Raw genomic sequence first — 12,496 nt, 5'->3', positions numbered from 1 at the left:
GACCACGCCTCAGCTGCGACACATATATCATCAAACAGACAGACACGACAAACAACATAAAAAATCGGTCAAGTGCGAGTTAGACTCGCGCACCGAGGATTCCGTACTACAGTCGTATTTTTTCGACATTTTGCTCGATAAATCAAAAACTAATATGCATAAAAATAGATAAAAAGCTGTTTTAGAATGTACAAGTAAAGCCCTTTCATATGATACCCCAATTGGCAAAGTAATCTTACTTTGAAAGTTGAAAATACTAATTATTTGTTCATGGCCAGATTTTAATTGTTTTTGTATGTTGTAACCACAAATTCACGGTTTTCTGATTTTTCCCATTATGCGTGCTATAAGTCCTACCTACCTTGAGTCCGACCAAACCACCCATCCCAACGTCAGCCTAAGCCGTGGTCCGAGCCTCACAGGAGGCGCCCTTAGGAGGACGTTGCCCCCCGACCTCTTCATTTATTTCTTCGAGCCCTAGGGCTCATCCCAGGCGGAGCTTCGCGCTTGCCACCCCCCCCCGGTGACGCTGTAGCGGCCAGTAGGGCCTACGCAGCATAGTCAATCCGAAACAACAAAAATACTCAGCCTTCAGGAAACCCTCGGCAACCTGGGTGGTCTTCTCGGCTTCTAGAGCGAGCTTGGATGGCTGGAGTGAAGACTTCAGCAGTTAAGTTAAGCAAAGTATGGAAATCTGCTCAGAGAGAAGAAAGAAGGAAAGATACTCAATCTAGAAGATACCCGTGCTCAGTAGTGAGCCAGTGATGGGTGGATGTTCACCTAGATAATGCCTGTCTGCAGTGTGCAGCGTGGTTGCAGCGGCGGTGACGTAACAACGGTCGTTAGTATCGGAAGGCCATTACGGTAATTGAATCAGCGCAGCGGCCGCGTTAACGTTAACTTGTAACTATCCTGCACCAATTAGCCAGACGTGTGTGAAATTTTGAATATCTACCCGCTTTATTCAGGGCTGCCGCAACTAACACAGAAAATCGATTTCCAGAGTCTGCACAGGTTTAGCAATAGGGTTCCGCTGGCACTATTCGAGTAGAGAACTCTCAATGGGAGTGTCCGGAGAATACGTGACGGCTGGCTAGCCTAGTTGTATGGCGCAAGGTTCGATCCAAGATAGCGTTTTTGTGCCAATTTAATTAGCTGCCACTTAGCGATTATATTATTGCAGACTGCAGTGCGCACCCACCATAAATGGATACCTATAATAATTACCGGTATATTATTACAGTAATATAAATAATACATATTAAAAATACATAATATTGCTTTTGTTTTCAAGTTACGTAACAGTATTAACTTTTTTCCTGCAATATACCTACTACCTACTAGTAAAGTTTGCTTGTAAGAGATTGCTTTAGCAATAAAGCCGCCTTTACACCCTCATGTATAGTTTCTTCTGCGTGTTCTTTATGTTTGTGCGGGCAATAAAAATTTCTAAATAAAATACCTACTATAACAGCGGTGATAGCCCAGTGGTTAAAACGTTGGCCTCTTATTCGGGAGGTCAGGGATTCGATCCCGGGTACGCACCTCTTACTGTTCCGAGTTAATATTATGTGTATTCTAGGCAATTAAACATCACTGTTGCTTTATCTAACGGCGAAGGTAAACATTGTAAAGAAACCTGCATGCCTGAGAGTTAGGATGCTCTTAAAGGTACAAAACAAAACATGCTGTTAAGTTAAAAAGTAGTTTTAAACAGTTTTAGCATGTTTTAATGCTGCTTTAAACTTGAATGTTTTGTTTAAAGAAACTCCAATTTCAATCCTGGGATGAAGAAGGTGGTTCCATTCTGTTCACGGGATGATCACAGACTTTCGCGCCGCGGTTTGCGTACACTCGAACGCAATAGTGGCCTATATTACTTAGATAGTATAGGTACTGAATTGAAATTAACCAGCTTGACAGGCCTCTAAAACATGTAATTTAAGTATGTAAGTTATAAGCGTAAATTTATATCATATTTGATAGATCGAGTGTACTGAGCATCAGCCACATTCGGCGCCGCTCTGCGCTCTCACAATCAACGATTTATAGCCGTATCCATTGACACATCTTGATTAATTGTGACGTCAGCAAATTCGACTTGTCAGCTGCACACTATAAATTTCATAGACCATCGCACTACACGCAAAAATAAACCATATATCACATATGTTTAGATATCAGTTTCCGTTGCAGGTAATGATGTTTTAGTGCGTGGCACAGATAATATCAGTTCAGCAGTTCTCGGCGTGTACAATGTACATGTACGGAACCAATGAGGGACTTCGTCTGTAATGGCGTTTGCTGACGCGCGTGCTGTGCTTGTTTGGAGTGTTTTTTTTTGTTAAGAGTGGCTGGTTTTTGTGTTAGTTGGTGTTTTTGGTGGTGGAACTGACTAGGAAGCACTCTAAAGGGGCGCCGTGCGTATGTCGGCGGGCGCCGGCGCAGACGGAGTCCATACTTGTATAGATTCAATAACTTGAAAATAACTACAAACTTGACATTGGCTAATCAGAGTAAAGCCAGATTTAAAGAAGAAGAAGGAACCAATGAGGCGTGATAAATTTTTATAATGATACAACGTAGCAGTAAGCTGGACATAATAATGTTCTTAGCAGGAAGGTTGCGCGTTAGTTGTGGAGATAAAGGAGTTAATTACACCTATAATGTACCTACATACTTAGATACCTAGGACGTACAGGCACTTTGGTTGCCTGGAGGAGATCGCCAGGTAGCGATAAGGCCGCCAAATTGTACCTATCTGCATAAGTTTTTGTTTTTTTTTTGTATCTATGTGTTTTACTGTACTCATTTTGTGGTGTACAATAAAAGTATGTACATGTATAATATTCATTAATTAAAATGTCCGAGAACGCCCCTCTTACTACTACACTTTTGAGCTTTTTGACGAATGAAATATCACTTGCTTCAACGGTGAAGGAAACCCTGCATTTCTGAGGCTCTTCACAATGTTCTCAACACTTCGCCAGTATGGTACTCGTAGATCCCTACATCCTGAGGAGACCCGTGCTCAGTAGTGAACCGACGATGGGTTGATATTGATACTGATATGCACATGAACGAAGTCGCGGGCGTCTTCTGGTCGAAAATATAAATAGCTACAAGCTTTATGCTATTATCTCTCATTAGTCAAAGGATTAAACTGAGTATAACAGACGATCAGCAGTTAACTGTCATTAATCTTGCTAATCATTGAATTAAGCTCGAGGATATTGTAATATTATGTCGTTAATCCTTGATGTAATAAATTAATGTACTTCATATGTTTTGCAATGCATAGATAAAATTTAATATGTGTGTGATGAACGACTCTATTGATTAATAGATACCTACATATAAGCTTATATAAATTGGTATTTGGTTTGTTGTTCAATAACATGTCCAATCACGATGTCTGTCCATCAGCGTCATTATGGCCCACTACTGAGGACAGATCTCTCAGAATGAGAAGGCCTCCCCGGCCAAGTGCGGATTGGCAGACATTATTGAGAACTCTCAGCCATGCATGTTTCCGTACGATGTATTCCTTAACGTAAATGATATTGAATTGCACGTAACTCCGAAAAATTAGAATCCGAAATCGAACCCCGTTCTCCCGAATATGAAGCGGACATCTTATCCACTAGTGACTTAATAGGTACTTAACCACTTGGCTATCACGGCTCTGACAAAACTAATTACGAGTAAAAGAAAGTAAACTTCTTTGAAGTTGGTCCTTAGGAAACTACAAGAGCTTAATTTATTTCGCACCAAAAGTTTAGGAAGGTTTTTAATTTATGAGTTATGTAGTAAATTGAACATAAAGAGCATAATCATTAGAAAATAAAAACTTTATATTATGGTGAAACATAAATACATATTAGTTATTACCTTTAAATAATTTGAATAAAAACAATGCAAACGAATATATAAAAACATGCAATTACTTTTGACAGTTATTTTTAAATTACCTGCAATTAAGAGCCTAACCAAATATGGCTACATAAAATTATTTGCTCATTTATTATAATAATTATAAATTATGTAAGTATTTACCCGTGGGAGCGAGGGGCAAGAAATGTAGCAATTTCTTTTTAGGGTTAAAATATAATTGCATTAACATTTTGTAATGACAGCAACTTTAATTTTACAAACTAATCAAAATGTTATCAATCAAAGATTAATTATCTCGATTCGATTGTCACAAGATGAACCACACCCGGATATCAAACTGAAATGTCTTGGGTTTTGATCTTCATGGGTATTCCAGTTTTATCGCTGACGCGTCATACTGCATCAGCGGAGGCTCGGAGTTTTGTCTCAATGCCCTTAATTGACTCTCCGATATAACCTTCTGGATGTCTGTTTGTCCCATGATAGCCAGTTCCTTCGGCATAGACCGCAGAGCCATGGCTATGTATCTGCCAAAGGTGTCAAACTCATCTTCTCTTTTCTCCATCAATGCATTTTGTGTAAGCCGGTTAGCAATTTTATCAATTTTGGCAATAGCGTAATGGATATCGTCATCTTTCTTGTCTTTTCGCTTCTTGGCTTGCTTCTTTGAGGGCAAAATGAAATATGCAGGCGAACAATTTTCGTTTTCTCTATGGGCGGAAGTGGGTGCATGGCCAAAGCCCCAGTCGACTTCACTGCTTTCATCTACATTTGAGTCTTCTTCAGGAATCGCGTCCACCATTGATTTCGTATTTTGTGTTTCTAACTCACTGTCAGAAGCAGAATTTGAATCTTTATCATTCTGTAACAAGACAACAAATAAAAGTTTTAAATAACCCTCCGACCTCCACGAACTGCAGTGTTTCCTGGTAATACTTTAAAATAGGCACATCTAAGATCTGCTTTGAGGTAATACCTGTGTAATACAAAAAACCGCATCAATATCGACTCAGTAGTTTGCAGGTAAATGGTAACAGAAAAAAAGTCAAAACACGATTGCAGCGCCGCTTTGTCGCTTATGATACCTAGTCGATACCTAACCATAAAACGTAATTATGATCTAAGAATCTACTCAGAAGTAGGTAACTACTTGATGCAAAAAACCGCATTAAGTACCTATCCAGTTTTTCACGGAAATGATAACATGAAAATACAAACATACATACATACATACACAACCTCTAGCAAGAAACGCATAGGTATAGGTAGGTAATAGGTATATTCTGTGCCTACCTATAGAATACAATTCCATCGTCGTGCGATAAAATAAAATACCTAGGTAAGTATATATATAGCTAATTATAATTAGCACAATAGTTAATAAGCGAGATGGTATGATCTTTAGCTGTACCTCCATACCTACTTTAAAACCATACGGTTTATTTATGATATGATTTTTTTTTTACTTACGTAGGAACAAGTCTCTCGTTGATTTCTGAACGGCATTAGGAATCCCTCCACGATCGTAAACCACGACACCTTCGGTTTGTACACGGCATCCTCGGGGACGCCTGACCGCCTGCTGTTTTGGATTCTCTTTATCTCTTGGTAATAAGACGACCTTAGATTTTTAATTTTCTTGGGTATGTCCTTTATCGACAGGCCGGGGACGTTCAACCTTTCCAAAATTTTCTGGTAGGCGCAGTCCCGCGCGCTCCTGTCCTTGTACAACTCGCTGGTAACGTTCCACAAGCACTCGTAGTCCCGGTATATTTCTGCCAGTTTATACATTTGTGTTTCAGTGAAACGCTCGGACATTTTGCGTAGCGTGTGAAGTCTATCATAAAACGCGTGCGACTGAGGCGAGGAGACGGGCGGGGAGCCCCGCACGGCGCCCGGCTGGCGCGTTTCATTGGTCGTTACGCCGCCTGCGGGGTGTCCGCGCCTGCCGGGTATCGATCCGGATTCCGAGTGACTAATTTGAACTAGTGGATAGTCGATACCCCGCCTGCGGGGAGTAACCAAGTAATGCCAGCTTTATGTTACGCCCGTGTCCATACAGTTTCGTTTTCAAGGGGCACTGCACGGGTGGTTCACTTCACACCGCACAAGTAATGCTTTAATGACCGTATCCATTTACGAAGCGAGTTTGAATAAAAACAGGTAATTCTAGTAACAGATGAAATCTTGCAACCCTAACGATTTTTCCATTGAGAAGAAGTCATTGCGATGGTCGCTTATGATAAAAAACTTTTATACAACTAAGGTGTTAAAAAAATTAAAAACTCAACTGTTGTGCCATATTGATTTTTTTTTTCAAAAAATTTATAGTCAGTGTCACATCGGATGATGTAAGTATTCTAACGGTATTCAAATCATCAATTTTCATTCACATTCAAATCTGTTCTGGCAAAAAAAGTAATATAGAATAGTAGAACAAAGGAACTCACACACAAACATGAGCCCTGAAAATATTACACTCCTTTTTTGGAAGTCGTGTAAAAAGTACCTACTACCTAGAATCTTCTCCTATATGAAATCAGCTCTATTACATTGATATGCTGTAGTAAAAAGAAATAGATATTGAGTGTCAAACGACGGCCTTCCTTGATGGACACTCTTACCTGCAACAGTATCCTTTCATAAGTATAACGTTACACGAGGCGCTTATTGTTTTACAACTTTTCGTCCTATCTCCTTGATGGGACAAGGGAATTTTTAACATGTTTTTTACTTTTCCTTCCAATCAACCGGTTTCTATGGTTTCTTATGAACACATTATGTACCACTTATGAACACTCAATACAATAACGAAACACACCAGAAAGTTACGTACAGAATATTCATAACTGTATTATGTTTTCCTCCCCTGACGTTGCAAGACAGAACTTTCAAACTGGCTGGGTTGAAAGTTATCGCGGCAGGATCGCGAGATTTAGATAAAAGCCAGTGTAAATAATAATATTAATCTGTGCAATTAATGCACCTCGACCGAGGCAAATGCCCATGCCTCAGTCGAGGCAGCATAACGGCGCTTCTACACTGGTTGAAGCCTTGCGAGGCATGTAGGTACGGTTACTTTGAACTGAAAATGAGCTCAACTCAGTTTTTCACAAGCCACAATTATTATACGATGTAAGGTCACAGCCCACAGAAGAAGTGACTTTAATTAAAAATATATATTTTCGAGTTTAATTAAAAAAAAATAGAGAAACATGGTCATTGTATTTTCGTAGCAAGTTTGCTCCCACCCTAAGATGTCCAGTTTAAATTACTTTCTGTGTATCGAATGTAAAGAGACTGCGCGCGCATTACATTTCTATATGACCAAACTCTTTGGAAATAACTTCCGAATTATATTGAACTCTACGCTAAAGTATTAGAGTTGCTTTTCCCGCGGCTACGTCTTGCACTGGCGGATATCCCGCAGATGTTCGTATTGAGAGAACATGAATTACTAGTTCAATGGTTTTACCTCCCGGCTGTCGGCGGCCATTCATTTCGTACTGACAGACATTACAACTCTTTCATATACACATCAATATTATATAGAGCTTGGTGCTATAGGTACTGCCCCGTTTGTCTAGTGGTAAGCATGTTTGACTGCCGATGATGAGGTCTTGGGTTCAATTCCCGGGTCGGGCCAAAAATAGGCATCGGGAATTCAAGTTGGCGGTGTGACACCCCTGCCCCATGTCTCGGAGAGTACGTAAGCAAAGTCGTCGGCCCTGCGTCTGATCTCTCTCTGGTCATGTTGGATTTCCGTCCCATCGGGTTATGAGAGTGAGGGAATAGAGAATGCATTTATGTTTGTGCACACTCGCAGTGTGATGATTTGGAGATTGGCCACCGTGACCGAACTTCAGCAAGGAGGATATTATCAATTATCATTATTATACAGAACTTGATATATTAAAATGGATAGAAAAGTTTTTATACGTTCCAAAGGTTATATAATTTTTTTGATAACCTTTCTAGCGCCCTCCCTGATGGCTGCAATGTTATCACTTCGTAGACAGCGCGTAGAGTCGTTATTTAGCTCCAAGGTCTGATTTATCTTTGGATTGAACTGAGAAGAAAAAATATTCAAGTCATCATTTAGGGTTCCGTAGCCATGCTTGCAGGTAGTTGCTAAAACTTTGGAGATCATTATTTTATAAACGATAGATTTTTTTCAAAAAACTGTCTAAAAACCGCAAAATAATTTCAAAATACAATTAATTAATATTTAACAAGAAATCACTCAAGGGGTAAACCAAACTCACACAGCTCATGTTCAGGAGGTAGGTACCTACCTTGATTTTCTTTTTACACACATACATACACACAAACTTTCGCTTTTATAATATTAGCGCAGTTTTCCCCTCATTAGTGTGAGTGTGAAGTGTGATGTGATTATTGCTGAACCCTACAAAACTAAAATAACTCACGGCTTGCGAATACAAATAGGTACGTATTATAGCTAATTGTACCCGGCAGCGTTTACGTAGAACACTTTTATTGCCACGTTCCTAAGCAATTACGTGGGAACTACGATTTGTCACCAATATATACGCACAGGCTATAACGGAAAAGTTTACCCATTGAAATAGCCACAATTTGTCATAGGCACAAGCAATCTATATATTCTATCTCTATGGGCACAAGCAGTGATAGCCTAGTCACTCATATTCGGAAGGTCGGAGGTTCGATACCGGACATGCACGTGTAACTTCTAGAGTTATGTGCGTTTTAAGCAATTATTTAATATGACTTGTTTACAAAGGAAAACATCGTGAGGATACCTGCATGTCTGAAAGTTCTCCATAATATTCAAGCAATGACTAAAAAGCTTGAAATAAAAATCTTTTCAAAAAACTGACTTCCAAACCCAAAAGGAAATGAAAATTTTTGTTTCTATACATATGTATATGCGTTACGTATATGTATATTGTTCTGTATACATTCAAAAGAACTTGTAAAAGTCTAATCGAATAAAAATATTTTGAATTTTGAATTGAATTTATACGTATGTATGACGTCGGGCGAGCATAAATATAAATGAGAAATCAAAAACTTTACATTTATATGAGTAGAAACAAATATTTTTTTTTTGTAGTGGCTTTGGAAATTGGTTTTCTGAAAATATATTTTATATTTAGATTTCAGTAGGTATTACCCATACAAGTTCAAATTCCCCATAAATATACACTACGCTACGGAACACTCACTATCTATACACGATACCCTCCCCTAATGCCTCCCCTTCAAATGTTTCTTTATTGCCAAACCTTGTAGACTGCAATATTGTAATCTTGATCGGTTCAAAGGAAACTGTTTAATTAAAGTTAAGTTATTATTGGCGCGGTTACCGCTAAGTTATTACTACACGTGGTTGCATGTTGCGATCAACGATCAGGAAACTGTAACTTATTTCACTTTTGTATAAACAATGCGACGTCCATAATTTATTAATTCTTTGAGCAACATTGTAGGCATACTGTAGGGTACAATAAACATCCATTACCTTACTTCCTTCGATAGCCTAAAGCAGGAAAGACAACATTGGTATAAAAAATTGAACGCTCGTAATTTTTACCAATAGAGACCTGCAGAATTGATTCTTTACTAAAAACTTTGGATGGATCTGTAGTCAGCATATCTGAAGATGCTATAATAAGACCAATTAGATTTAAAGGATCATTATTAATTTTAGTTGTAGGCAATTTAAGATTAAAGCCTTTAGCAACGGAACCCGTCAATTAAATTAATTGTTTATTGTGCTATTGGAGGTAATTGGAAACGCTAAAGCTGTTAAATTAACATTTACAATCCATCACGCACCCTCCCACACCCAATATTAACACCTGGGTATATCTTATCTTTATAGACCTTTGATGCAATTATTAGACGGCTCTCGCGCAGTGGTTAACTTCTTTTGAGTAGTATTTCCGGGTTCCACTCACAGTTGTTATTTTGGGAATGTAAAATTTGTAAATTGCCTCAGGTCTGATCTGGTGGGTGCCTTCGGCCGTGGCTAGTTACCCTTGTCGGTGCGACAGTCGATACTGTCTGATACTGCCTAGTACCCGATAGGATATTTTCTCAAACTAAACAACATCGTCACCACACCAGGTGAAATCGTAGTCAAATAATATGTTATTGAATTGGAACTATAATTAATAGATAGACAGATAGATAGATAGGTTGGTCCATTCCCCCGTTCAGCCAACATAGCATGACAGACAGACACACGAGTGATCCTACTAGGGTTCCGTTTTTCAGTACGGAACCCTAAAAACAGCCTCGAAGGAAATTAAATTACAGAGTCAATACAATGTCTGCCTAGTTTCAGGCAAGAATAACACGCATAATCTAGTTATACACAATAGAAAAGGTTAGGTAGGTCAAGAATATCTATAGGTATTATACATATCTAGTATGTAACAAAACAAGGACGAAGGATTTAAGCCCGTTTAAGCCCCGCAGTCAAAGGCTTAGAAGCCCTGGAGCACCGCAATAATTCGCGCTGAACCTACATCTTTAGAGTTCCGTAGGTACCCGAAGAGTGCCAACGGGACCCTAATTACTAAGCCTCCGCTCCGTCGTCTGTCTGTCAATGTACTGTATCTCATAAACAGTAAAAGGTAGGGAGTGTGTAGATCTACACAGAAGGTGCAGGTTACTATTGCCGCTATAACAACAAACTAATACGAACAAAATGACCGCCAAAAAAATTTAAAAGTAGGTAAGTATGTGCATAATTTTGTATGATGGTACGGAACCCTTGGTGTGCGAGTCGGATTCGCACTTGGCCGGTTTAATTTCTGCAGAAGTAGGTATTAGGTACCCGGCCGGCTCCATGTGGCTTTTTATAAAACCATTACGAGAAACCCTATAGTTTAATCTGGCGCATATGGCCTGCAGCGGCTTAGAGTCACCTCACACTGGCGGCGGGACGCGACGGGCGTTAATTATAAACAACAAAATCCTATAATGGAATACTGAGCGCATTTAGGGCAATGTTTATGTGCATTAAGCACATAAACATTGCCCTAAATGCGCTCGATATTCCATTTTTTGAGAAAGACTTGGCAAGAGGTTTTTTATTATAATTAGTAAGTAATTAATAAGTAAGTAACAGTGTATAGTTATGTAATCGTCAATTACTGTAATTGTAATCATCCAGAAATACGCTGACACCTTTCCACGATGTTGGGGGAACTAGTTATTCCATTATGTCTAACAAAATATTCGTAACTGTTGTGTTTCATTTCTTCCTCTGATGTTTGATCGTTAATAAATTGTCTTCTCTTGATTCTTGTGCTTTTATTTCTTCCTTTTCCGGCAAACCCCTGTCCAAGGTATAGGCACCAGTGGGTGTTTCGTGAGGTAATCGACGGGCAGGCGAATCTATAGGAACGATAAGTATCACGTAAGTATTTGATTGCTGATGAAAATATTCAAGCAGTTTTTACGTAGTCACGCTGTCAGTGTGAGCGTACTCTCAGTCGTCCCAGCCCGTATCCAGCGTTACGGTACGAATTGTTGCAGCCGTACAAAGGCGATAAAACTCGCTCGGCGCCCTATCCGGCTTAATGGCGTTTGTTCCACTAACTGCGCTGAAGATTTAGTTTAGCGATGGACATTATTGCTACTTTTCATTTTCTTATCATTTTCAGTTGGCGAAACTATTATTTTTCATAGGAGTACCGACAAAGTAACCGTCAGCTCAGCGGGTTGCGTAGCTTAGGTGGCAGTGGGCAGGGCACATAGTGCGACAAACCGATACACGTTTGGGTCCCATGATGGTAGAATGACGACAGCGCAGTGTTGGAAGACCCATCAAACCAGTCTGCGGAAGCCGCTGGATGGCGGCGGCGCAACACTGTGGCGTGTGGAAGTCGCTACAAGAGACCTATGACCAGTTGTGGACGTCTATCGGTTGATAATAATGATGATTATTCTTCTTCACTGTGATTTCACAGACGATATCCCACGTAAATTAATTTTCCAATTTTCTCACAATCGTTTGCTTTGACTCGTTGAATCGTTAATTAGGAACTATGATCACATTCACAATCAATAGCGCTGATATTTCATCGGTGGGTTTTAATGGAATGTAATTTATCTAGATGTTTTTCACTTTCTAACGCGCAGCGATGCGAGGGTTCTCGCTTGCGCGCTCTTTTGCGTTTTGGATTGAATGGCTGACCGTGCACGCACGTTTAAATAATGAAGCAAGATCAAATTGTGATAATTTTTTAAACTTTTTCTTCGTGATTTTTTGCAGACAAAAATAAGGTAGCATGTGTTAGGACATATGAAAAGTCTTTTCACAAGAGTTTTCACATGCTATTTGTGAAAAATCTCATAACTAGTTTACTCAAACAGAGCGGCTTTAGCGTGTTTCGACTGAAAGGACTTTTAGATAATTCTTTATAGACAGATGTTCAGAATGTGTTACGTGTGGTGGTAATTACATCCAGTAATTTAGTAATTATTTTGCTAATTGTTATAAATCAACTAATATTTATCCTTACTTGAATAATATAAGTATTATTATACACACATATTTTAAATTCCTACTCTGTAGTTATTTCAATGGTTTAAGGCCACAGAG

General features: G+C 39.2%; 1 protein-coding gene across 1 annotated transcript; it reads right to left on the bottom strand.

Moving 5' to 3' along the window:
• Positions 1-4,097: 4,097 nt before the first annotated feature.
• LOC123874844 lies at positions 4,098-6,016 on the bottom strand. Its single transcript, XM_045920367.1, has 2 exons — positions 5,365-6,016; positions 4,098-4,756 (listed from the first exon to the last, which is right to left on the bottom strand). Exons 1-2 carry the CDS (start codon positions 5,710-5,712, stop codon positions 4,256-4,258), a joined length of 849 nt encoding a protein of 282 aa, XP_045776323.1. The 5' UTR covers positions 5,713-6,016; the 3' UTR covers positions 4,098-4,255.
• Positions 6,017-12,496: the final 6,480 nt, after the last annotated feature.

The sequence above is a fragment of the Maniola jurtina genome, chromosome 19, assembly GCF_905333055.1.
Source record: "Maniola jurtina chromosome 19, ilManJurt1.1, whole genome shotgun sequence".
Lineage (NCBI taxonomy): Eukaryota > Metazoa > Arthropoda > Insecta > Lepidoptera > Nymphalidae > Maniola > Maniola jurtina.
The sequence above is the reverse complement of the archived record's forward strand: the minus strand, read 5'-3'. Positions and strand labels throughout refer to the sequence as shown.

Coding starts and splice junctions, on each gene's coding strand:
- LOC123874844 (XM_045920367.1), bottom strand. CDS start 5,712: ATGTCCGAGCGTTTCACTGAAACACAAATGTATAAACTGGCAGAAATA. Junction 4,757..5,364: donor AACGAGAGACTTGTTCCTAC/GTAAGTAAAAAA, acceptor GTCTTGTTACAG/AATGATAAAGATTCAAATTC.